At 35.7% G+C, this 25,969-nt stretch overlaps 7 protein-coding genes across 9 annotated transcripts in view; 2 read left to right on the top strand and 5 right to left on the bottom strand.

Annotated features, from left to right (window-relative positions):
• The window catches only part of Uck (Uridine-cytidine kinase), a 112,330-nt gene extending 91,948 nt beyond the window's left edge, over positions 1-20,382 (bottom strand). The window contains exon 1 of the mRNA XM_066400412.1: positions 20,370-20,382. The gene's annotated coding sequence lies outside the window, so the exon portion shown is untranslated. The remainder of the gene's footprint in view (positions 1-20,369) is intronic.
• LOC136415717 (succinate dehydrogenase assembly factor 2-A, mitochondrial-like) overlaps positions 1-23,608 on the bottom strand; it is a 115,556-nt gene extending 91,948 nt beyond the window's left edge. Inside the window, exon 1 of the mRNA XM_066400474.1 lies at positions 23,599-23,608. The gene's annotated coding sequence lies outside the window, so the exon portion shown is untranslated. The remainder of the gene's footprint in view (positions 1-23,598) is intronic.
• On the bottom strand, positions 400-3,156 carry CAHbeta (carbonic anhydrase beta). Its single transcript, XM_066403574.1, has 4 exons — positions 2,960-3,156; positions 2,376-2,460; positions 1,329-1,516; positions 400-1,199 (listed from the first exon to the last, which is right to left on the bottom strand). The coding sequence occupies exons 1-4, from the start codon at positions 3,050-3,052 to the stop codon at positions 798-800; spliced, it is 768 nt and encodes a 255-aa protein (XP_066259671.1). The 5' UTR covers positions 3,053-3,156; the 3' UTR covers positions 400-797.
• RagA-B (Ras-related GTP binding A/B) lies at positions 3,657-7,805 on the bottom strand. Its single transcript, XM_066403563.1, has 3 exons — positions 7,618-7,805; positions 7,442-7,541; positions 3,657-7,381 (listed from the first exon to the last, which is right to left on the bottom strand). The coding sequence occupies exons 1-3, from the start codon at positions 7,627-7,629 to the stop codon at positions 6,576-6,578; spliced, it is 918 nt and encodes a 305-aa protein (XP_066259660.1). The 5' UTR covers positions 7,630-7,805; the 3' UTR covers positions 3,657-6,575.
• On the top strand, positions 8,386-15,219 carry Pak (serine/threonine-protein kinase PAK 3-like protein). Of its 2 annotated transcripts, none has more exons than XM_066400370.1 (11): positions 8,386-8,632; positions 8,801-9,057; positions 10,911-11,079; positions 11,173-11,342; positions 11,652-11,804; positions 11,936-12,084; positions 12,153-12,330; positions 12,384-12,585; positions 12,638-12,753; positions 12,808-13,026; positions 13,315-15,219. In XM_066400370.1, exons 2-11 carry the CDS (start codon positions 8,803-8,805, stop codon positions 13,396-13,398), a joined length of 1,695 nt encoding a protein of 564 aa, XP_066256467.1. In that variant the 5' UTR covers positions 8,386-8,632; positions 8,801-8,802; the 3' UTR covers positions 13,399-15,219. The 2 variants fall into 2 exon arrangements, with proteins under 2 accessions (XP_066256467.1, XP_066256459.1); XM_066400362.1 differs by having other exon boundaries at positions 8,388-8,632; positions 8,797-9,057.
• SelR (methionine sulfoxide reductase SelR) lies at positions 15,786-18,399 on the bottom strand. Of its 2 annotated transcripts, none has more exons than XM_066405427.1 (4): positions 18,139-18,399; positions 17,819-17,932; positions 17,343-17,504; positions 15,786-16,498 (listed from the first exon to the last, which is right to left on the bottom strand). In XM_066405427.1, exons 1-4 carry the CDS (start codon positions 18,245-18,247, stop codon positions 16,308-16,310), a joined length of 576 nt encoding a protein of 191 aa, XP_066261524.1. In that variant the 5' UTR covers positions 18,248-18,399; the 3' UTR covers positions 15,786-16,307. The 2 variants fall into 2 exon arrangements, with proteins under 2 accessions (XP_066261524.1, XP_066261525.1); XM_066405428.1 differs by having other exon boundaries at positions 15,786-16,462.
• Positions 18,959-25,346, top strand: Hs6st (heparan sulfate 6-O-sulfotransferase). Its single transcript, XM_066400393.1, has 5 exons — positions 18,959-19,358; positions 19,912-20,086; positions 21,572-21,839; positions 22,124-22,335; positions 22,486-25,346. Exons 1-5 carry the CDS (start codon positions 19,173-19,175, stop codon positions 22,914-22,916), a joined length of 1,272 nt encoding a protein of 423 aa, XP_066256490.1. The 5' UTR covers positions 18,959-19,172; the 3' UTR covers positions 22,917-25,346.
• The last annotated feature ends 623 nt before the right edge of the window (positions 25,347-25,969 follow it).

The raw sequence follows: 25,969 nt of genomic DNA, 5'->3' as shown, positions 1-25,969 counted from the left end.
TCACCAAAAATATAATAAATAACTGCTCACCCTCCACTTCGAAGCACAGCTTTATGCGACTTTAAAACATCCGTTCCTCTGATACTGGTTCATAAAGTTGTGCCGATTTTCCTTCGCAGCTCATTAATATCGGTATCGGTCCTTCATAGCTTTCCATAAATAATAGTCTGATGGGGACAGATCTGGTAAATATGCCGGCCAACGCATGTCTACATTGTTTGTAACGAATCTACCGAGAGATATTTCAGACATTTCTCTGCAATAAGAAAGTAGAATTGAGGAAAATCAATTTAAGTTGATTCTTGTTTTTCTGGATACCGCTGTACAACTACAAAAATCCCCATGATTGAGCTCTGAAAACGGGTACCATGTACAGCAATTCTACCAATAAAAATTCGCTTTATTTTCTAAATTCAGTTTGCATTTTATTTTGTTTCTTCACATTTATAAGAGATATTTAATTATTCTAAAACCTTAACTGCTAATGTTCAAATTTAAGTTTTCACGGCTACATAAATTGTCATGCACGCAGGGAATATTGGAGGAAACACTGAAATATTCGCAAAATATAACGTTTTTACGAGTCAGTCTTAGAGTTCTGCAGAGAAAAGTATTTACATAAAATGCATTTAAAATTACAATAAATAAACCTACCCGGGCTAAATGATTGAAGCTTGCGTACCTTCAGTAGGACAATGAATGGGATGCCGCTATTTTCAATACAGTCCTGCCAAATTTTCGACGGAACTTCAATGATGTGACCCTTAATCAATTGCGCTAACCACCAACAAATCGAACTAAGAGTAATATCGTACCACCTCCTCAAACAAACTCTTAAAATTGGTCTCATCAATCTTGACAAACTTCTTTGCACCCCTGCTAAAATAGTAGATCTCCCCCGTATAGATATCGAACCACAATGCATGGATGTGCAGCTGATTTTGCTCTAATCTCTTCTTCAGGAACCCGTAACTGGCGATATTTTGCAGCTGTTGCAGGGTGTTGATTTGTGACAATCTATCCTCTATACTGAATTTCTTTTCGGAGTCGATGTAAGCCACGAATTTCCTTAAGGGGGTTTCGGCTTGAAAGAGCAGGGGTTTGTCGAAGTCGTGATTTGCGAGGTCGTTGAATTTTTCTATACTGGCAGTGCAATGGGAGCAGAGCCAGGACCTCAAGGGGGACAAGCGTCGATTTTCCTGAAAAATAACGGGTGACAATTACCACCAAATACCATCGAACCATACCGTCGATCATTGTAATCAACCACTTGATGATCAGCCTGTTTTGATCGCTATTTAGTGTGAATTATTAAACTCAATAGTTACCTGACTTGCAAATTGAGGATCTCTGAGTTTGTAGAGCAAATTGATGGCCTTGCAATCACTATGTCCGCAGACGATGATATGCCTAATGTCGTTCACCACACACCCCAATTCCAAAGCTGCAGGTTCGTTGGTGTTCTGTTCGTCTGAGAAATGCTGAGAGTGTGGGACGATGTTTCCTGCATTCCTAACTAAAACATAAAGAAGATGAGTCCTTCAAGTGCGGTACTTCCCACAGTTATGCAGGTTTTAACCTTATGAGTACTGCGTTCCTTTACCGCTTCAAAACAAGGTAATGATTTGGTAAGGTACTTCTCCAGAATCGCGATATTACAAAGACGCTCAGAGATTGTAAAATAAAGAATATGTTGGATGATGATTGAAATGGGCATAAATAGAATATGTGGTGACACTGGCTAAGACTGAAAGTACAGTAGGTAGGCAGAAAACGAACAAGGCAAAAATTCGAGGTAATGCTGAGGTACCCTGAACTGTCCTCATATGGGCCGTGACTAATTGGAACTGCTAACTGGGACTAACCTTACATTACCCTAAATTAACAGGTGATGGAGACACTATCATGGTGCGGCCGGTGAAGAACTCCACTGAGGTGAAATTGAGTCCTTTTCTGATTTATTTCGTTAGGAGTTTGCAAAAACGTCCCTCTTGATAAAAACCTGTGTAAACGTAATTGAACAGCATAAGCTGTCTGATAATATAATTTAAACCCGACCCAAATTAAAAGTTGTGGTATCGAATGAGGTAGCAGTTTCTCATAAGTAATGAATACCTGATCATTTTTGAAAATAATCTTCTGGAGTTGTGGAAAAACACCTTGATAAGCACAGTAGGTGACCCTCATTTGACAATATTGTTGCGAAGAGCTGCAACTACCGACCCCTGCAGACGCGACACTAAAACCTTAAGATGACGTCCAATGAAATGGAATACGAAATATTAAAATGGAAATCATCAATTTTAGAAAATGTCGATAGGAATTTTGATAATCTTCACAGAATAAATTATTAGTGGACTACCGGCTTTACTTACTTATAAACATGTCCCCTACATTGGTTTGCGTAAACCTTGTGGGTAACATTCTACTGTCTATGCAGGTGAAGAACACAGCCTTTGGCTGAAAAAAGGACATTGAATCATGTTAGTGCAACAATACGAATTCCCCGTAAATGTTACCTACCTGTTCTGTTCTACTGGAATTTATTACGACAAAGAGAGGTACAACAAACAACAATAAAATTTAATTTCTGTCTTTAAAGACATAAAAAACAAACTACTTTGCCGTCTAAGACGTGGATAAATATGCAGAAATCTGCTCAACATCGGAGTATACGTCTAGAGAGGCGATATAAAATCTATTCCACATCAATCCAGCAGAAGTTATCCCGATATCAATTTACTTTAATAATCTCAACATAAGACAAAATGTGCAACATTTAAAATATAAAATTTTTTATGTGCGTCCTCCATGGCCCCCTCCAAGCCCCAACACAGGCGCGACAAGCACCTGATGCGCACTAAGACCGCAACCATCAGATAAAATTAATCAGTACGCGCACTTTCTAAACCACAAAACTTATCACATTCTAAAGACTGACCACTGAAACTTGACTTACCGTAGGACTATCCTTGACTTTCACGAACTGCTGAACCATGGTCTCCCTCACGGTGGCTCGGTACTTCATTATGCCCTTTAGCAGCTTATCCATGATCGATTTGATTTTGAACTTTGATGGGTGCCTCGTGAATAGGCGACCTCTCGTCGGATTGCGAAAGTGGTCAAGGTCTCGTTAATACACATTTTTACACTAACAGTAAGATAACCGATTTGGTGATTGCATTTCATTTAGCGCGTTATGGCTAAAGAGCGTACGTTGGACTTATGGTGGCGATAGTTTTTGTTGGCCCGCGCTTATGGCAATCTTATCTTTTCCGGAACGATTCGATGTGGGTAAATGTACCTGTAGGCGGCGGAAAAATGGCAGTAATGCCATATACTGTTTTCGGATCATTTAAGGTGTATAGTGGTGGGATGTGTACGCAGTACCGGCTTTATGGGAGGCGAGATTGGGCGACGGCTCAGGGTGGCGGCAGACTTTTCTGGTCGGCGGTTTTGCTTGGGGGTAGGGGGCGATGGTCGAAAATTTGGCCCAGGGCGCCAGGCTTGCTAAGGCCGGTCCTGTGTGTACGCACGTGCACCATTACGTGCAGCCGATTTCAGTGCGTGGCCTCATTGGGATCGAAGGTTAAGGTGATGCATGTTTTGATTGGATATGAGAGCGGACTTTCATTTATAGTTAAAATAAACTAAAATGTTTTAATAAAGTTTATTAAAAATATATACACAAAAATTAACATTAATAAATATTTTCAATGTTATCATCCTCTAATAGACAAAATAACGAATCTTTAACATGAACGATTTCGGGAAAGTCATACCTATGGCAATTCCTCTGAACATTTACTGGGTGTTTGGAAACTTAAAGATGAGGAATAACGCCTCTGACGATTCCCGTACGCGATGTCTTCGCAGTAACGAGCAATTTTGGGGCTTTGAACAAAACCTATTGAATGTGGTGATGGTACCAAGAGCATTGAAAATCTTAAAAACGCACAGTATCCTGTAGATCTCCTATTCAGCGGGCACATACAATCTCATTAAGGTACATTCAACAATATAGAAAAATAGTACTTTCGGGGTAGATTGAAGTCTACTTAAGAAATATTCCACGGATTGGTCACATATTTCAGGGACCCTGTAAACAGCATTTTCAGGGGAATCGCGCTTTTCATTGCCGCGCGTACCTTCAGACCATTTTATGCGCTGCTTTGCTGCCTCTATTGCTGAACGGGAAAATTCCTGGAAAACTACATGAAACCCGTAAAATATTACCGTTCACGAATGAGTTTGTAGAATTTCGTGTTTTCTTTTATTTTAGAACGATTCATTTGCTGTTTGGCAAAGTAGAAGTTACCGCTAACGTTCGACAAGGCGCGGGCCCATGTATAGAGTCCCTGAAATATGCGATTCGTATGTCCTGAAATGGATTTCATACGTATATTACATGTGTTATGGCACTGTCAAGTATATCTATGAGAGACCAACAGAGTATTCATTTAACTAACGACTTGGCAGCTGTTGAAGATGGCTTTAGCTAAGCTATTGTTGAGTTATAAGTAACTGCCTACCAAAGCTCTAGGTATGGTGGACAGAACATGGAAGAGACACTAAGTACTACCGCAAGCGTAAGAGTAGAATTGCACGAAACAGTGATGTATTAAAAGGTACAATTAAATCTTGACACACATTTAGAAAAAATCTGAATGACTTATATTTAAACCTGCCCAAAGAAATCAACATTAGATGAGCAGCTGGTTCGTTCCAAGAACGCATGAAAATGTAGAGGTGTAATGGTAAATGGTATTTTACGCTCCATTTTTGCCGCAATAAAAACTGAGCAAGGGGGCGAAAAAACAGGAAAATGATATTAACGAACAATTCCCCGGAACTCGTAAACAGCCCTGCAAGGGATTATGCAGGTAAAATTAAGGCAAAACACCTAACAATAATTGGAAATATGAAACGTCCACATTAATAATAAATATTTATGTAACTGCTTAAAACTTGCATAGTATGAAGGCTGAGCGAGGCTCTGCAATATCTAAGTAAAATATTTTCATCAAAGGTCGAGAATAGGGTTTACGGGCCTGTTTTTGCGCTACTTGCGTTGAACAACCGGTCGCATTGATGAGCGAAATCTGGACCAACCTGGATTAGTGACTCTTACGAAGGCAAAACCTTCCAGAAAGTGGTACCTTCTAGAGCAATTGCGGAAAAAATTGCACTTCCTAACAAGTTTCATGCACGATGATTTCGTAATTTTGCTGTATAACGAAGAAATCAGAAGACAGAAATTTTAATATACGAGGTGTTTCATAATAGTATGGTTTGCTCAAGCATGACACCGTCATTTCAGGGACACCCTGTATAACGGTTAAAGTGATGAAATATATTCAAGCGACCTTTTTTTCATAGAAATATGGAGCATTATTTTTATGTAACAAAAAACAGTTGCGTATCATATTTTTTGTTTAAAACATTCAGGATCACATCAATGGAGACGCCACTAACGAAATTAAAAACATTGTTTTCCCCTTAAAATATGTTTCTGTACATATATTTTACGCTCCCCAATTTTCATAAAAATATTTAATTCCAGAACGAACTTATTAAGAAAAAAACTGAAAAAACAACATTTTTTCATCACCCTGTATTTCAAACAGGAAGCAAAAATAGACCCGCGTTCATATGAACTTTTCTTCTTAAAACCATCCAGATATGCACCCGTTGTATTTTTGATATATTATTACGAAACACCCTGCACAAATAGAGTTCAGTTTAAGAGATTCTTCAAGTATTTTAATTATCAATATCTTCTGGTTTCAATTATAGCGACATCCTGCATTAGAATAATTTTTTCCTATATAATCAAACCTTTATCTATTGGAGATAACACACAACAAACACCCTTATATTGGGCACACTGCATAGTATCCGGCTGAGAACTGCATCACTTAATTATAATTGAAGACTGGTGCAAAAGCGCAAAGCTGAAATAAAGCTTAAAATCGTAACAGGTCTTAATATTCCCATATAATTTCAAGTCGGACTTATTTTCACCCATTTATGTTAAAATAAGAAAGTTGACTGGCAGTAAAACTAAAAGTGCAGTTCTCTTTAAAACGAATTAATGAAGGGGCCCCATTGATTTTAGTATGATTGAGAAGTTTCAACATGTTTCCTAGCCACAGAATTTGTCCTTCTCCATACTAGATCAATGGCGTTCCTAGTACACCCTGTATAAAGTGTTCCATTTATTTAAGATAAAAAAGTTGAATTTCTTTTGTAATTAGAAATGTTATCATCTTGGGAATATTTTAATGGAGTGGCCTCCATTAATACTAATACACTGATACTTATTCAAATTTTCTTCTCCTTATAATCTTTCCATAATTCAATGGCACAGTTCCTGGTAAGACACTTGTCTCAATTTGAAATTATTCTTTGGCATGATCTTGAGTTTAACAACAAATGGAAGATAAACTTAAAACTGTACCTTGGAGCAATTTCACAGTATAATAAATGACCTAGCTTCACATCATAACAAACTGAAATTATTACACAGGACTTAGAATGCGCCTTCTGACAAACCAACTCAGAATTCCCTAAACCTATCGGCCAATGGAAGAATTTGACACTTTTTCTAGCTGTTCAAAATGTTTTCTTGCATTCCTAATGTTGATAAGGGTGACCTCAGAAGGGATTTGTGGATCAGACATGATCACCATCACATAAGTGTTACTTGTAAACATATCAATGTAAGCTGCAAACAATTTATTTCTGACTTCCATGCTCTGAAATTGAGCTGCTAATTTGGAACAGGATAATTTGAATTGTTTTATGATGTTTGAAACTTTCTCAAACCGTTGCATGTCTCTGTGCTCTTTCCTTTGACTATGTGAGATGACCAAAAATGTGGCTTTTTCAAATAATAACACTTCATCTGCATCAACTATGTTGGCAAATTGCTGTAAACTAGTTTCCAATTCCTTAACATTAGGTATTAACATATAAACTATGCTAGACCAAGCTTTGTAAAGGGTTTCATCCCAAATAGATGTCCTGAAACAGGTACAATCTAATGGTTTTGACAGTCTTATTAGATCAGATTCGCGTTCTTTGAAAATAACATCTCTCTGATCTTCAGCTACTAAGTCCATTTTATGGATTAAGCAGAATATTTTGGCATCCCTAGAATTTTGTAGAATTGCCTCTAGACACGACTGATAATAGTGCATGTCCTTTTCCAGTTCCCTGCTCTCAACATCAAAAACATAAATTAGTACCTCAACATTTCGAAATATGTTGTCTCGTTGAGAAGCAAAGTAGTTCTCCATGAATGCTTCTTGACCTCCACAATCCCATAGATTTAGGACCAAGTTGCCAAGAAATCTTACATGAGAATGTTCAACGTCAACTGTTAAAAATAGTTGTTTTAAGCATCTATGGTTGTAGTTTAGGGAATAAGGACACTTACTTGTGGCCCCAAGACGTCTGGTATCTCGTGCAATATAATTGGCAAATATAATAGATCTCATGCTGGTCTTACCAGACCCACTCTTTCCCATAAGTAATACCTGGAATTATCAAATCGGGATTGATAGTTGCTTCAATTAAGATGTATGATGATCATTTAATTATATTGAAACTTGCCTTTTTCTTCATAATGCAGGTAGAAGATTGCAATAAAAAGAAAATAAACAAAATGGAATAAAGGCTGACCCTTCTCTTTGATCCTCAGTTTGTCTGTGTATTTTAAACAATTGATCTATATTTCCTTTATTTGATTTTAGATTTTTGATAAAAAATCAAAAATAAAAAAAAACACTAATGACTTGTCAGTGTCATTTATTGTCATATTGACACTTTGCTTGCAGTTAGTTATCCATTTTGACGCCATTATTCCCACAATGTAAATAATGTAAATTATTAATAAAGATTGTAATATATAACCAAGCAAGTAAAACAAAAAAGCCAACTCCTGCAATGATGTGTTCTCTCAATTTATTGGTTGCAGATATTGAAATTATGCTCCCATTTCCTTTAAAGTGATCTCTGTCGGAGCGATTGTAGCAAATAATTGCCCGCATTTTCGCAAGCTGTAACTGGCGTAAGGCTTCTTTGGAAATAACTTGTTTAGAGATCTTTGCAGGCTTGCTGAACTGGAGTCTTAAAGGCGCACTAGATTAGAAGGCCAGATAGAATTAACATTAGCAGGTTTGTACCCAACGTCGGTCTTTTAGACTGGCCACCGAAAATTTCTCTCAAGAGTCACCAGAACCACATATAAAAGGAAAATGTTCCTGTTTTTGTTCGGATGACACTTCCAAACAAATGACAAGCAGGTTGTGCTGCAATATCGAGAGCGCTACATGACGATAAATTTCCTAATTGGGAAATTTTGATTCAAACGTCCAACTATTTGTCCATCTTTGTTTATTATCTGCTTTTAGTGTGTGTTCACGAAGGACGTATTGCGTCCTTTGACGTTTTAATCCCCAAAGTTGAGGATCGTAAAATGGTGGACACCGCTTTTAATTTTCGATTTTAATTTGTTGTTTTTCTACATGTCTCCGTCGTAAATGTCTCGTTTATAAATTCATTTTAACTTTTCTAAGGATTAGGACGCGTTTCTAGTGTTTGTAAACGTAGTGCCTGTCATTTTTCGGTGAGTACGATAATGGAGATAAAGGACCTTTTGTAGCAAAGCTGACGCATTCTATGTGTGGCCCGCCCATACAAAAACACTTCAATCTTCCTTTTCCGGTCTTATCTTGACATATCTACCATTAATAAACCCTGACACCACTTTAGCAACCTGCGGTTTTTTAGCTAGACATGTCTTCTGATGAGGAGAAACCACCAGCACCCCCTGTGCGATTAACTTCTAACAGGGGCAATGAATTTGTAAACACCATCACGGTAGACCGACCTCTCCCAAAGGAACCCGAGGATGCAGACAGGAAAAAGAAAAACACTAAAAATAAGAAGACTTCAATTTTGTTAAAGTCGGATAAGCCAAACATCTCTTATCCTACAAATTTTGAGCATACTGTACATGTAGGCTTTGATCCAACATCTGGGGAGTTCACGGTAAGTGGATTTTTGGGCCTCAAGCTTGTCATTTTTGTAGAGTAGGTAGGAGCTTATTTTTCTATGTTTTAAACAGTGTAATTCATTTATTAAATTTTACATTTTACAAGCGGCCCGTGAAAGTAAGTAATATTCGTAGGTACAGTTGTTTCCCAATGGTTTTTGTTTAGTTGCATTGAGGGAATATGAGTTTTTATTAGAATTTTTATAATGTAAAGGTACAGTTTTGTTGTTATCCACAACAAGAGGCTAAGTAGATAATGTAGTACACATAAACAGACAACTTAGTATAGTGTTTAGTAACCATTCTCTTGTTTAAGTTTAATTTTAATGCACCTTTTTAACAAGAGGTTTTTTGATATGCACCAATTTCCCATTTCTCATGCTTCCAACTCAGTTTTCACTTGATAAATGATTTGATAAATACTGGAGGGCAAGAGTAGTTGTGTCTGCATGCCTTGTGCAAAATTTTGTACTTTTACATTGGTTCAATTAGTAGATGGGAGATAGATAAAAAATTTACATATTTTATTAGCAGTTGAGTTGCTAAATATATGAGAAAATAAGGTAATTTCTACTGGTCATAAAAGTAAATATTTAAAAAATGGCTTGAAAGATCTTTATAAATCATGGAAGGCCTGTTTATCTTTTAAGTTTGGAATTTAGAGTGTTTGTGTAGAAGTAGATTCATGCAGCAAACAATAAAATTACAAAATCAAAATTTACAAGTAAATCTGCTTTGCTTTTATTTTATGTAATTGAGCTAAGAATAATGTTGAGAAACATAGCCAAGAAATAAAGTTACATAAAAGTAACTTTCAGTTTTGAGGTATTTGTTGGGATGAGCAATAAATTGCTTCCATTTTACTGTAAGTTGACAAGTTGAATTTAAATCTGGGTGTGACTTAAATTGACATTTCCACACGCAGAACTGTCAATTTAACATTCACTAGGGCTAAGTGTGGCTTAGTTAACTAGTGTTGGCAAATGGCCTTTAGAGTTAAAGTCAGCTAGTAATATCTTGCCTTTCTTAATTGTTCTCAGGATGTGTTCAAGTTTATTAAGGAGCTGCTCATAGGTATTCAATTTGAACATAAAATTAGTAAAAGGGAGAGGCCAAATAATAAGCATGAGATTTTATTGAGGGGGTTAGCCATCATCAAATATGTCTAATATTAAACAAAACAATGAAAAAATATATATATTCGATTAATAGTGACCCCCTCAAATTTTTTCTTCCCTTTATTGCATGATAGTCTAAGAACTTTCTGTGAAAAGCCCACAAGCTCAAGAAATGTGAATTTCAGTTTAAAGCTTAGAGTTAAGCTCAGCTTGTGGACCTTCAGAGAATAGGCTTTGTGTTTAAAGGTCCAGCTCAATTATAGTTTGAGCTTCACTTTTATTATCACTACCTGATAATAATATAGCCAAGTTCAGCAGAATCAACAGTAGTACAACCATTCAGAGTTCTGCTGAATATGGTCACCGAATCAAGTTTAAGTTTGAATGAATGGGTGTATGTATATGAACCTGTCCACACAAAAGCAACACGGAGTAACAGAGTTTTGTGCATTTACTGCTTCTACCCCATATGGTAAAATCAAGAAAGGTAATTCAACATAAAGTCAAAATCTTGGTTGACACTGAATGTTGCTCTTCTATGGAGGGGGTGTTAAATAGGCTTAATTTTGCTCTAACTCAACAGCAATATTTCCCAATATTTTTTTTATCCTCTGTTAGATGTCTCTTCTAGAAGAAATCTACTATCAATAAATTGTTCTGATATATCTTGTGCTCAGAACAGTAATTTTTGCACAGTTTGCTTGTTCACAAAATAGTTTTCTTTGTTATAGGGGATGCCTGAAGCTTGGTCCCGTTTGTTAATGAACTCAAACATTAGCAAACAGGAACAGAAGAACAACCCCCAGGCAGTGTTGGACGTTCTTACATGGTATGACAATAGTTCCAAAGAACCACCAAATGCTAAGTATATGACAAAGGCTAGTGCCACCACCCATTCCGGTAAGTTTCTTTGATGAACCCTAATCAGAAAAATCTATAAAACTATAAGTATATTTTCCTCAAATTGTGTATTATGCTAGAAATTTTTATCAGGGTCATCTGTAAGTCGAGTATCTAGCTCCAGTCCAAGTAGCACCACACCAACTGACATAGAAGGTGGTCCGCATTCATACCACAGTCCAGCGCACGCAGCTAGTTCCGAAATTGAAGATGAGGCTCCTCCTCCTCCCATTGCCAGTCGGCCTGAACGCACCAAAAGCATTGTAGGTTTTTTAAAACAAATTGAACTCTTAGTGAATGCAGATTTAAGTATTAAATTAAAAACTTCCGGAATTTTAAGTTAAGTGAGAAGGTGGCAGTTAAATCCATTCCTGGGGTAACTTGCTGGGGAAGTCAATTCATCTGCCAATTCTACTACCTTAACATTGTACCGCATGTTCCGAAATACTTTGTATTACCAATCACAATCTAATAAATTAAAATTCGTTTGGTCAGCAGATTATTCTCAGTTGATTAAACAAAGTTTTTGTTTTGAATCTGCTTTACTTCATCAGAAATATTTGTTTGTGCAGTATACTAAACCCATAGAAGATGAAAAGGCGAATGTGAATTCAACGTCAACTCCGCATAGTTTAAGTCCATCTCATATAACTGCAATGTCGGCCACCGCCACGACGAATTCCAACAGCACGGGAAATGCAGCGCCTGTTTTAGATCGTAATAAGGTGAGAGTCAAGAACTTCAGATTTGTGATCCGTGATTTTATTTGCTTCAAAAATTTCCTGAACCTTATCAGGGTAGCGTTTATTTCTCGGTTCTTGTAAAAAGTATTCCATTCATTTATTATCTTCCACAGAACCCTCCTGGACCGGAGATGTCACGTGCGGCGTCCGAAAAGCGAAAGAAAAAAATGTCAGACGAAGAAATATTAGAGAAACTGAGGAGTATTGTTTCAGTTGGCGATCCAAATCGAAAATATACGAAGTTGGACAAAATCGGCCAGGGGTGAGTAAACTATTAAATTCCTTTTTAAAAAACTTTGGAGAATTTAATTTGTTTTGCTGCACTTCCAGGGCTTCTGGTACAGTTTATACAGCCATAGAGACGAGTACTGGTATGGAAGTAGCTATAAAACAAATGAACCTGTCACAGCAACCTAAAAAAGAACTGATTATAAATGAAATTCTTGTGATGCGGGAGAATCAACACAGCAACGTCGTTAACTATTTAGATAGTTATTTAGTTAATGAGGTAAGATGTTGTTCTCACTAACAGAAAAGTTCTTAATGAAAATTCGCTGTTAGGAATTGTGGGTAGTGATGGAATATTTACCCGGAGGGTCCTTGACTGACGTCGTAACGGAAACTTGTATGGACGAAGGGCAAATAGCTGCTGTGTGTAGGGAGGTGTTACAGGCCTTAGATTTCTTACATTCAAACCAAGTCATTCATCGGGATATTAAGTCGGACAATATTTTATTAGGCCTAGATGGCTCTGTTAAATTAAGTATGTGTATTCTCTTTCTCTTCTTATTTTTTTTAACATTCCGATTTTGTAGCGGATTTTGGTTTTTGCGCGCAAATCAGTCCAGAACAATCTAAAAGAACTACCATGGTTGGAACTCCATACTGGATGGCTCCCGAAGTGGTTACGAGAAAGCAGTACGGGCCTAAGGTATGCCCTATTCACAATTTAATGTTTTTGATATTTATAGAGTAATTTTCTTAGGTTGATGTGTGGTCGCTTGGTATAATGGCCATAGAGATGATCGAAGGTGAGCCTCCGTACCTCAATGAAAATCCACTTAGGGCCTTATATTTGATCGCGACGAATGGCAAACCAGATATTAAGGAAAAAGAGAAGCTTTCAGCGGCTTTTCAAGATTTCTTAGATCAATGTCTGGCTGTTGAAGTTGATAAACGGTCGTCCGCGAAAGATCTCCTTAAGGTTAGTATTCGGCATATGATAATTTTTTAGCCCTGAGGATTATATCTATAAATTATACAGATAAATGGATATGTAGAGTTATTGAGAAAAAAAGTGTTATTGTCACAATAACAGGAAGATCAAATTATCAGCAATTCATTTATAATTAAATCGTGAATCAACTCATGTAGGCATTGTCAGTGTAATACTGCCTCCTTAAGCCATTTCTTCAGTATTTTGCATGCACTTCACGTAATTTGTCCAATTTATAGACATGTACATTTTAGTTAAACTTGGATTTACTTTCAGCATCCTTTCCTGAAGTTAGCCCGACCATTGGCCAGTCTGACTCCTCTAATTTTAGCCGCCAAAGATGCAGCTAAGCAACACTAGCGTTAAGTGCATCAGCCCACCAAAGGGCTGATTACATAAATGTTGTTATGTGACAGACTATATCATATGTTGTTAGAAAAGCATGCAAACAATTCTAAATTTTAAATTGTCACTTCGTTGTTATTATTATTATTTATTCAGAGGTTTGAAAATTTCTGAAAGAAATCGATGATAGTTAAAAAAATTAGGGAAAAACACTTCAGGTCAAGGTCATGCGTTTCTAATACCATATACAGACATTTCTTAGGGATGTAAGCATTTATTAGAGAGAAACCGAGTGTATAAATGAAATGAGACTGTGCCTAATTTCACAATAATATGCGCGCATATAAGATGGTAAAAAATAATATAAATATGTATAGGTAACGATCGAAAGTATATTTTATAAGAAAATAAACAGACTTGAAATTAGTTCTCTAAGGGTACCGAATCATGTGCTAATTTCCTTTATTCGCAAAAAAAAATACTGGTTAAATTGTATGTTGTTTACCTATAACCTTACAGAACTAATTTCTGTAGTTCGTTCACAAGATGTGAATAAGTAGCTTTCTAGTTTGTATTTAGTGCAAGACCGATATTTCCGTTCGTTAATGTTGGTTTTAAGATGTATTGATTACGCCCAATACTCTGCGTGTTTGAAGGTGTTTCATACATGGCAAAAAACCAACCCTTCATTGTAGCTGCGACAAAACTCCACCCAAGAACGATTCATTGATAGGATTGGATATTTTTCACATAAACATTTTAATTAAACCAATTTGGGGTGATTAGATGCAGGAAGATGTCGTTCTTCGTCTAATCACCCCAAATTAGGAAACTATGTTGAATTTATTTGAGTTGCGAGCATGATCTTGATAAAAATCCACAGTCATCGAGTTAATTTTTTAACTGAATTGGGTTTTCAGCTTAATGTGCGTATGTACAGGATTTTCAACTAAGTATTTACCTCTAATGTTTGAACATACTCTAATATATGCGTATTGAATTAAATAAAAATAAATCTAACTTTTAACTTACCTTACGATGGGACTTATTGGTGATAAAGAAAACCGGACATACAGCATGCTCTTTGTTATTAATTATACGCTCGAAAAAGAGGCATCCCTTTTAAATAGTTCTTATTAGTTCTGGTTAGTTAATTTATATAAAAGACGCGCCACTCAGATTATTTTTAGGATATTAATCGCTTTAATAGACATTTAAGTAGGTATTTTTCTTTTAAGCGACAAAACAGCTTCGATTTTATTTGTATTCGTTTTAATTGTAAAAAACATATGATGATGTTATATGACGGTTTTTAAGATAAAGGAACGAAATGTTAAATCTTTCCTGATGGTAAATTCAATATTATGACCTCAATTTTAAATTTATTGAGTATGTCATCGACTAATTGATTAATAGCTCAAGTGATTTCTGCAAGGAATTTTAGTGCCATTTTTTGGGTCATCCCAAAATTTTTTTTAGCCCTTCGTGAACTGATTTTAATGTAAATATTTGTTGTGAGCTTTATTAGGATGTAAAAAGTATTTCATGTATATTTATTTGGTACTATCTTTAAATTAGCCATATCACATATAATATTATACGTTTACTTTTTAATATATTTTGTAACGAATTATAGAATATTCCTGTAAACATACATTTTTGGAAAGCCCACGTTAGTCGAAGCGGATATCTGGACGATGAATGAGAGTGTTAACTAAAAAACTAGTAATAGTATTTTTGCACTAGTATTTATGAAAAAATGTGATTGCGTAGACATACTATTGTTGCCAACAAAGATAGTGTGTGGTATTAAAAATTCTTTTTTAATAACAAAAACAGTTTTTCTTTCTCAAGCACGTTTTAATATCTATTATCCTTACAGCTGAAGCATACGTGTTGCGAACATTCAGATATCAGACTAAACTTTATTATTGTTGACTTAGTTTTCTTATATTATTCTTTCTGAAGGAGCCACAATTTTACTATTTAAGACAGCTAACGTTCTCGCACCTTCTTGAGGAGATATAGCCCCGAAATCACCATTTTCTAATTCACTAAATACATTAACCTTCTTAGTAAAATTATACTCTTGAAAGCATTAACAGTGAAGGGAAGCACATATTCTGCAATAAAAATTGAACGTTTAGTGCCATTCAGAGTGCAGTGCTCATCAGTATTTTATTGCTTAGTGCCGTGTCGTATAGATTGTGTATTTGACTGTACCAGTTCCGGTCCGGAAGGGGGAAAAGGTTGGGCGATAGTTTTTCTTGGCGATGGGGGGGGGGGGGGGGGGTGATTAAAAATATCGCCCAGGACGCCTTGCTTTTTGCTAAGGCTGGCCCTGTACACCACGATATTCGAAAATTCTATAGGTATCTACTCCTTTTTTATAAGAAAAATACTTTTCATGCAATCAACATTATATTTTTTAACATTTTTCACTTATACGGTTGCATATAAAAATAAATATGTTTTAATATTAGTAACAATAGATTCACAACACTCATTAGTAGTAGTAGTATACGATACAAATTCAGTACTACATCGATATAAATACGTACTTTGGTTTACTTAATAAACACATTTCTGTACAGAAATTATCTAAATACGATCACTTATTGGTGAAACTGAGGAGAGCAAAAAACTCCCAGAAAACTATATTTTGCATAAGACTTCTTTATCTTTTATTATATGTCTCCTTTCCTTTTAAGCGCCAATTTATCAAAGCCCTGCTAATTTTATCAACCAGATATTTAGAATTGATTGGTTATTTCTCCCTATCCATGGAAATTATCTTACAGGTAAAGTTGCCAGATCCTTGATCTAGAGGTCCTAAACGAGACAACTAATAACTAGGCAGCTGCGCGTACAAGATATGTATAAACCAATAAACTCTGCCCTTCAACAAAATCCCACTACAAGTTTCACTTACTATTCCCCGCTTTCAAGTTCTTCGCTATAAAATTCAAACTAGCCGAATTGATGCAAAACCTCTTCTTGGTCGGAGGAGGTCCATCGTTGAACACATGTCCCAAGTGCGACCCGCACTGTGCGCAAGTAACTTCGGTCCTGATGCGGCCTGGTTGGGATATGAGGAGTAAAAGGTTTGCTCCAACTGATGGTGGCGTGGGTCGGAGGAGTCGGGATGGGAGGTGGCAATGTGTAAGGAGGGTGCGGGTAACCAAAAAAAACCAATGAAAGCGGGTGATTGATAAGAATGAGAAACGAAAATCATAATAAAACAAGTGTCGGTTTGTGTAAGGTGGTGTATACGCAGACCGGACCAGAGCGGGAACAAAAAGAAAACATCTACATTAGCCTCCCAGTAGGACTAGTTTGTCGTCAAATGCAAATGATAGCGTGTTGAGGGGTTAGCAAGATTTAAGCCACACATCTACGGTCTAGTTGGGTTAAGGAGATCAGGACAGTCACATGTTTATGACCTTTGAACTATTGCAAATATAATCAATGCTTGTGCCTTTAGGGTGTATTTCCTCTGAGCCCCAGTTATATCCAAGGGGTCCCAAAATAATACACTGTACTATACACATTTGTACACCTTGGGTACTATAAGGGGTGTCCTGAACAAAGAGTATTACATATAGGGATTATGGAAATCTAAAGAGGCATAACGCCTTCTGTATAGTCTTGTTTATATAATCACCAATGTAAACAACTTTATTTGGACTGCCCTGAAGTCTTTAGGTTGATCCTTTGGTGACCTTCCCTTCCCAAAATTACATTTAGCTGAATACAAAAAGCTTTTAATTCACCAAATAGTCAAAGGTATAATTTAGATGTATGAGTTAATCACTAAAAAACATTGTTCAATGGAGCAGAAATATATCAATGGCAGGAACTAGGAAGGTCACATAAAAACAATCAAACCAAAACATGAAATTATCAATTAGTGGGTCAGCTCATTAGTTAGAGGCAATAAAATATACAAATTTTTTTACCTCCACTGGTATCTGGGGTAAGTTTTACTTTCCCCTGGTCTAAAACATCATTAAATGCAGGCCAGCCACAGCTAGAATCATACTTTGTGTCAGAGCTAAATAGGGGCTGTTCGCAGACTAGACAGGCATAAATTCCTTCTTCGTAGACTTTATTGTAACAACCTGTGAAGGTGGAGAAAAAATAATTCAGTTCTAGACAAGTGTAAAGTGGAACTGATTGAGTTTAGATTTGGCATTTCTGAAGGCCGGGTTTAGCTTCTTCATTCCTAACTCCTAATCCTTCATTTTGAATTAGTAACATTAATAATAATACCATTAAGTAATATGTAAATGAACTCTTTAAGGATTAGTTTTATTAAGATTATGTTTGAATTAAGTTGGATAAATGGTGTCATAGTGCAGAGCTGAATAAATATAATGCTAAAGCTGAGGATGACTAAATCAGAAAGAAACCTAATAGGGAACTTAATATTTACCAGAAAAAGGCCTCTCAGTTCCCTTTTCTTGAGTTACATGAAACTGCAAAGGAGTGAGCCTTTTCCGCAATTCTTCCTTATCCACGTTGATATTTTGACTCATGGTTAGTGCTCCTGTAAAACTTGAAATCATTAAAACTTCAGTAAATATGTTCTATAGGTCGGAAGCGAATTGTTCATTTTTTAAAAATTTTTGGGTGTCCTAAGAATGTTACCAAATTTATTACTGTTAGTGATATCAGTCAATCAGAAGTGTGTGCAATTCCGGCGATTCGATAGCCCTAAACCTACTTTAATAAATCTCAGCAAAGTCTATTTACCCGTGGAGTGGTAAGTATTCGCTACAAAAGTAAATCCAGCTCCAGTCCTCTTAGACCAACCAGGATGACGAATAACGCACTGTTGTGCAAACCTTAAAAGACTAATCATAAACTTGGACAGACAAGTACTTTAATACGCTCCCAATGAATTAATCTAATTAATAAGGTTACAAGCCGTCTCATATTACGTAATTTAAGTGAAGAACGCTTCAACTTTCATTTCTCAATTTAGACTGGAAATTGATTTGGGAGAGGGAGACATTTTTTTATTCATTTGCCTGACAGAAATCAGCTGATTGTCAAATTCTTTCACATTGTCACGTGCCATAGACGAGATTTCGATCAAAATACTCGAAGGCGCATTCTAGTTGTAATGAAGGATTTGAGTAACATATTCCTGAAGTGTTAAATTCAGGGAGGTTCGAAATATCTTAGTTGGAACCCTATGTACGATTTAATTAGTTTATAATTTAATATTTTTCTCAACTAAATAATATTTTATATATTGTCTACATTGTAGACACTAGCATTTTGTTTTTGGAGTAGTGGTGCAACATTTTAATATGTCAGGGTTATGTGTGAGCGTTCGTTTACCGATTGAGATGTTGGTAACAGTGTAGGGTGCACCTAGAGCGAAATTCTCTCGAGTGATGCACCACCTATACAATATATTTCAATTCCTGTCCCTGTCACCAATTGTCACTGTCACTCAAAAATTTGTATTTTGACGTTCTATTTATTTATTATTTTTGTAATCACAATTCAGACCAATCAATCCACCACACAACACACAATCACCGTCGAATCTAATCGACACTCGGTCTTGTTTCTAGATTGGTGTTTCGTTCTCGATCTGCGATCTCCCAATCTCGCTATTGTTAAACTTGGACGGTGTGTGTTGAGTGTGATATGTGATCTATTCTTGGTACTTCTGCAACTGTTTAGGCCCTGGACGAAGTTACAACATGTTAGCAGGAATCGCGCCCTTTTAATCAACCCCCAACAAGACAAGAAAAATATCCATGGAGTGAATAATGAAGAACTCGAAAAGCGTGTCCGTTCAAGTACTGGACAGTGATATAGCCCTTGTTTTGCCTAATGGTGTTTATGAGATCAAACAAATGGAGGCGAGGTCTTCTAGGCTGAAGCGGATCTGCATTTTTTGTCTTGCCCTGTGTCTATTTGGAATTTTTGGATTCGGGTATTTCTGTCCCGAGAAAGTAAGTAGCGTCAAGAGTTTTTGAGAAATAATTTTTCAATAGAGTTTTCCAATCTTGTGTTACCTTTAAGTTAACAAATGATAAAAATGCCTTTACCTTGTCTTTGTAAGGCCACTGAAAAAAGCTAGTAAGGGCACCATAATAGTAAGGTCATAATTACTTAAATTAAATAAATAGGATTTCTTACTCACAGGATGACAGACAGAGACTGGATGTTCACCTCTCAATAAAACTGACAACTGTATTTTAAATTTCCATTGTCAATTTTCCTCTAATGAGTTTGCCAGTGTGAGAAACTAGAGATAAATGTTATTTTACTATTGCTACTAAAAGATATCTTAATAAAATTGTGGCTCCCTGCATAAAAAGTCTTAAGAGAAATGCAAATATGCATGTAAATCCCATTTTATATTGTATAATAAGCCATGTGGCACAGTGTAATTTAATCTGTTTTTTTATGTACCTCTTTTTCATTTTTTTCTGTCACAATGAATTATCTGACTGTCATATTTCCTTTTTGAGATTATTCAATACATCTGAGTCTTTGTTTCAGGTATGTGCTTTATCATCTAGAGACGTAGTGCCTCCAGTGGATGATAACATGGGCAAACCACTTCTTTTGGGAAGCAACAAAATTGGCTTAAGCTATGATGATATGTTAAATGACGACTTTGCCTTTGACATGGATTCGCACGACGTAATGGTATTCCTTCATATGCAGAAGACAGGTAGGTAGAAAGCATTTACACCTTACACACCCAATGGAGAAAGCAATCTGTTCCTTTGCAATGAAACTTAAAGCTCTTGGGAATTACTTTTGCAGACTACTCAATTAGGACCAAGAATACCGATTCAAATTAGGAAGTTAATGTTTACGTTCTTTCTCTTGGAAGATAGGAAATGGGCCATTACTCCCAAGTCTATTAAATTCTTGGCCAGTGTCTGTCCATAATATTTAAATTAAACTGTTTATAAATTCTTATAACGTCCACGACGTTACGCTTTGTGTACTTATTTTAAAATTTAAATAACCTTATTACATGTTTCCTCTTTTTATGTTGGATGAGGGGACAATAATTTTCCTTTAGTGGAAATATCCACTAAGATGTTCATTGTTTCAAGTTTATTCAAGAATTTTAACGGGTAAATTTGGCTGCAAAAACCTATAAAAATGTAAATAAGTCTTCAAATATTCTCCAAATTCGCCGGGTGTGTCTAAGCGATGGTTCGCCGCTATTGACTTTAATTTTTCAACTGATTGGAATAATTTTTCCCGACAACGCATTTGAAATATGACTGAATTAAACGAACTATCCAATTCGAATATTCCGCTTAAACTGGAAATTCCGTCAATACTTGAATTTTAAGTAAGGCAACTTGTATATTGTTATTTCGTTCGACGGAGTTCTCCTGGCTGATTAAAAAAATATTACTTCATTCTCTGATATTAATATTTATTTGCTATTTTAATAAGTAAATACGTTATCATACTTTTTTATTTATTTTTCTTAATATGTGTTCAAGATAGAACAACAGAAAATCAAAATGAATTAATTCGCTAATAACTATTTCAAGAGCAAATAAATTAAATAACATAAATGTGGCCACTGGTGCCTGAAGGTTTACATTTAAATCGAGTTTGCCAGCCGGAAACTGTTAAAATTTGGCTTCTTTAGTAATCGTAGACACAGCGAGGTTAAATCGCTAAAACTATTGAGCACATCTAAGCAATAATAAATAATCTTTAAAACTGTTTTTTTAATTATTATTACAATATAAATTTAAAAAAAAACGTTAAATTATCAGGTCAGGAAAAGCAATACGTTGTAATGACGTCAATTTTATGGTGCACTACAAATATTATTCCGATATGAGAAGCATTAGATAAGTTTTTCGATTAAAATAAAGAAATATTAAGGATTCTCATTCAATGTTTACTTTTTTGTATGTAAATAGTCAAATATTTATACAATAAGCAAATACGCATTAATAAATTTGAATAACATTCGACTTCCTTCGCCATATTTTCAAGAAAAATTTATTTCTGAATGAAAAGGTGAATTTTTTACTCAGTTAATTTGAACTAAAAATAGCATACAATTGCCCCCCTTGTCAACCCTTATTGCTGTGTAAGGTGTTATTAAAAAAAAACGCTTCAACAACATATAGAACTTATTTTAGGTCACAATTAAGGTTTGTTCAATATCTTTTAGGTGGAACATCATTCGGCAAGCACTTAGTCCATGATTTGGACCTGAAGAGGCCGTGCAAGTGTCCTTTAACAAAGAAACGTTGTTACTGTTTCCGGCCGCATTCGAATCAAAGCTGGCTGTTCAGTCGATACACTACCGGTTGGAAGTGCGGCTTGCATGCTGACTGGACAGAATTGACAAGTTGCGTGGATGAGAAGTTGGACGCACTTGAACAAGTAGTAAAAAGACGTTATTTTTATATTAGCTTATTACGCGAACCAATAGCAAGGTAGGTAGTCAATAAGATCAGCCTAACACGGAAGTAAACCAATCGCGGATCGTCAGAAATGTTAATGGTTTCAACTTTATTGGAAGTGTATGTACAGGGTGCCTCATAATTCGGTACAAATAAAGTTAGATTTTTTCTTCATGGGAATGTACAGACCCAAAAGTACAGATAGTAATAAACGGTCTTATAAAATGATTAGATTACTTCCTGCAGTTAAACGAGTGGCTTTAGTGATGTTCAAAAAGTGGGGGGATTAATATTATAATAGGCCAATATATTTTTAGATATTTGTCGGAATTTAGACACGTTCAAAGAGGAGCCACGTGGAAAGGTGCTCGACATTGGTGCAAAGGGCGATTAGCCACTTTAGGAGAAATTCCCTCTTGCTATGATGGAGATAACTGGGAGGGAGTGGAGTTAGATGACTTTATTGATTGTGATAGTAATTTAGCCGCCAACAGGCAGACCAGGATGTTGGCGGATCTAGAATTAATTGGTAAGTTTAAATAGCTTATGCAGTGGAAAAAGTCGACGGCTTTATACAAAGTTTAACCTGTATACGAAATAACAATTTGAAAATTTCCATTAGCAAAAACACATTGTATATAGATTTGCAGAGAAAAGGTTTTAATTACGTCATCATTAGGTTGCTATGATCAAAACTATATGCCCAAAGCTGACAGAGACAGAATAATGCTGGCCAGCGCCAAGAAAAACCTACAATCAATGGCATTCTTCGGTTTGACTGAACACCAAAAAATCTCCCAATATATATTTGAAGAAACCTTCAACCTTCGCTTTGCCATCCCATTTGAACAAAACAACGCAACTGTGTCTAGTTCGACTATAACGTCGTTAACTACAGCACAAGCGGCCAAAATAGCCAAATTGAACAATTTAGATATAGATTTGTATAATTTTGCCAAAAAATTGCTATTGGCACGGTTCGAAAAACTCAAGTCCAGGGATAGTGATTTTGAGCAAAGGTTTAATCATTTAGGAGTCCTCAGCGAGAAGGTAAATCCGTCAGCTTTTGATTGGGACAAACTGGATGATTCGGACCCAGACAGGAAATAGCATAAGATGAAAAAGGAGTGAAGCTTTGAAGGTAACATTCTTCAAATCTGTAGGGTGGTTGTGACGAACAATAAGAGTTGAATGAAGATATTTAATAAGATATTCAATAAGATAATTGTAAAGATGCCCAAGATTTAGAATCGAGGAAGTTTTAATTAACCAAAACAACGCGATTTTGTTTATCGAATTTGATCAGTTGCTATTTTTTTAATACTCAAATTAGCTTTAGGAATAAATGTCCCAAGTGTTGTAGGCGCGATTGCATGAACTGGAATGTGTCACATACTAAAAATTGTATTTAATGAGGCTAACAGTTTAGTAGTGGATCTACAGGCAAAAATGTAAAAATATTAATGAATTTTGTCTTGTATTCTATAGGTCTTTTTAAGGCAACGTTAGGTGTCCGTTCCAGTAATTTAGTTAAAGTGTATCGTGTGATTTATTACCGTTTCATCCAATCTTACCAAAGGTAAAGAAACAGTTTTTGCGTAAGTTTACTACGTAGCTAATTTCTTATCTAATACTGACTGAGCTTCAAGGTAAGCAGAAGATTTCCTGTGTCATCTTCTACATCTGGTACCATTAAAACTAAATTATGTAGTTTATGTTTACTTTGTATATTTATTTAGATAGTGTTAATTATGTAATTATCGGCATTTATGTTCCCAATTTTAACCATTTTTATATGGAGATCCCAGCGGTCTCATATAGGCGGGGGACCGACAAGTTTATTTTTCGTGCCATACACCATATTTACATATTATTATACTATCACTCATTTTTTTAATTTACTAATTGGACTGATATAAAATAACAAAGATTATGGCATCAATCATTACAAAAAATAATTTCATTCAAATTTGAAAAAGCGAATGAACTCTGTTTTCCTCTTTGGATGTGAGGGAACTTTTTAATGTTGATTAGGAGAAGGTTGCCCACAGTGAGACAAAAATAAGATTTACATGTCTTTTGGGGTTTGTCATAAAATATGTTTATATGGAGTTAAAATAGTTAATTACTTAACAAGAGCTGAAAGTTATACTTTACCGCACATTGATTGAAATCGACTGAGCGAAGCGAATCGGTGAAACGGTTTGTTTATTTTTCATTTTTCGTAAAAGAGAACCAATGAGATTACAACCAGGAATTGTGATTTTATTTTTACGTTGCTCATATAACTAGCAGTAAAATGAAGATAACATTTGTCGTTTTTGGTACCGTATGCATGTCAATGTCAAATACCTGCAAATGTATTTAATATTGACACATTGCTTTGATTTGCGTGCGGTAAAGTGCTACATTCAGCTCGCAGAGACGTGCGGTAACGTGGCTTTATCGCACCATCGTAGGAAAAAACTTACCAGACAATAACACCCTAGGTCATGTTTACAATCGTTGTCTGATGTATACCGAGTGCTTTTAGTGAATAGGTTCACAATTCAAATTGATCGGTCGCATGTGTTCGACATACACCCGACAACGACTGAACACACCCCTGTAAAGCAATGAAAGTAAGGTATGACAGATTTATATAATGTTTTTCGTTGTTTGAAAAAATGGAAAATTGTTGTCAGTTTCTCCTTTATTGCCATATGAAGTTTTGTTAACTTATTATTTTTTAAACTCAAATGATCTCGATTAATTCACTGAGGCGAACAGGTGCAACTAAATAACTCTATGTAGGTATTCTCGTTGCAATAAACCGCTCATAAAGAGAGTCGTAAAGGCACAGTCGTTTTTGAGAGCTCGTATGTTCTTCTGAAAGTCCGTTCTCCAAAAATCATTGACGAATAATCGCTTTGAACGATTTTTCCAATGCCTTACAGTGGGCAAAGAAAAATACCGTGCAAAATTGTTTATTTTCAACCCAACAAACATTTGGTATGGCGGCTCCGGCTCTTTCAGCAGTGTCGTTGATTTGCGGTCTTAAAAAAAGTCGAAGAGGTTTCCCAAAATTTCTATTTTTATAAAAATTTTGCCCAAAACTCAATATCTAAATTTTTTGCGTTTGTTTTCAAATTTGAGTTCTCAAAAGTGCAGCTTCAACTATTTTGTGAGCAGTTTATTTAGTACTTTACAAATTTCCAAATAGCGACTTCCATTTAGGCATAATTTGTATATGTATTTCATGACATATCGTCTTAATTCGTGGAGTTTTCTTAAGTGCAGTATGTGTAACCGCAGTCTAGATTCATAATATACCATTATAACATAATAGGTTTGTAAATGCTTCTCGGTAATAAGAATTTGACGATATGTTTGCCATTAGCAAATCCTCGTTTCTTCCTTTATATGTGCAGTTATAAATACCATTTCTTTATTTTCTCTGAGACTGGACTAATTTGCCATTAGGGCGGAACACATTATTGTTGCTTAACGGAATATCATCCACTTAATTTTAGGGTTGCTGTAATTACGCCGCTCCATAAAGACCTGAGGCACAATCACACGTATTATTCAGATTGAATATACTATTGTATTTCGACTTTCTTAGTTTGTAGGAGAGATTTGATTTTTATATAGTGAAATTATGAGAGCTTATAGAATTATACCAAAGACTTATTATGTTTTTAACTAGATTAAATTTTATATATTTCCTTAATCATTTTAGTGCAATTTATATAAAGTTTATTTGGAAATCCTTTATTGAAGCGTCACAAAATACATTCTTTTCTATATAAATAATCCAGCTTTTTATTTCCCAGTCCTGCCCTAAATCATCAACTTGTGATGACAGTTAGAACCTGTCCCAATCGTGCAACGTTCTGTTATTAATGATAGGTGCGTTGCATAAACTGCAGAGAATCGGATTAACTACAGGGCAAGTTTTAACGCGAGCTAGAGGATTTTACAGGTTAAACTTTGAATTTATCATTCCTTCTAACGTTTTAAGGTGACTTCTTCTTATAAACGTAGATTCAGTGTTTCCTCATTTCGGGCAGCAGGGTGATAACTATTATGGATTAATTTTACGATATATTAAATATATAATTTGTTCATATTTCACATTGTTATGTCGTTATTTTATGCCTTACTCCTTAATAGATGAGTTT

Source organism: Euwallacea similis, chromosome 2 (genome assembly GCF_039881205.1).
Source record: "Euwallacea similis isolate ESF13 chromosome 2, ESF131.1, whole genome shotgun sequence".
Taxonomy (NCBI): domain Eukaryota; kingdom Metazoa; phylum Arthropoda; class Insecta; order Coleoptera; family Curculionidae; genus Euwallacea; species Euwallacea similis.
Note: the sequence above shows the minus strand (reverse complement) of the source record. Positions and strands in the feature narration are given on the sequence as shown.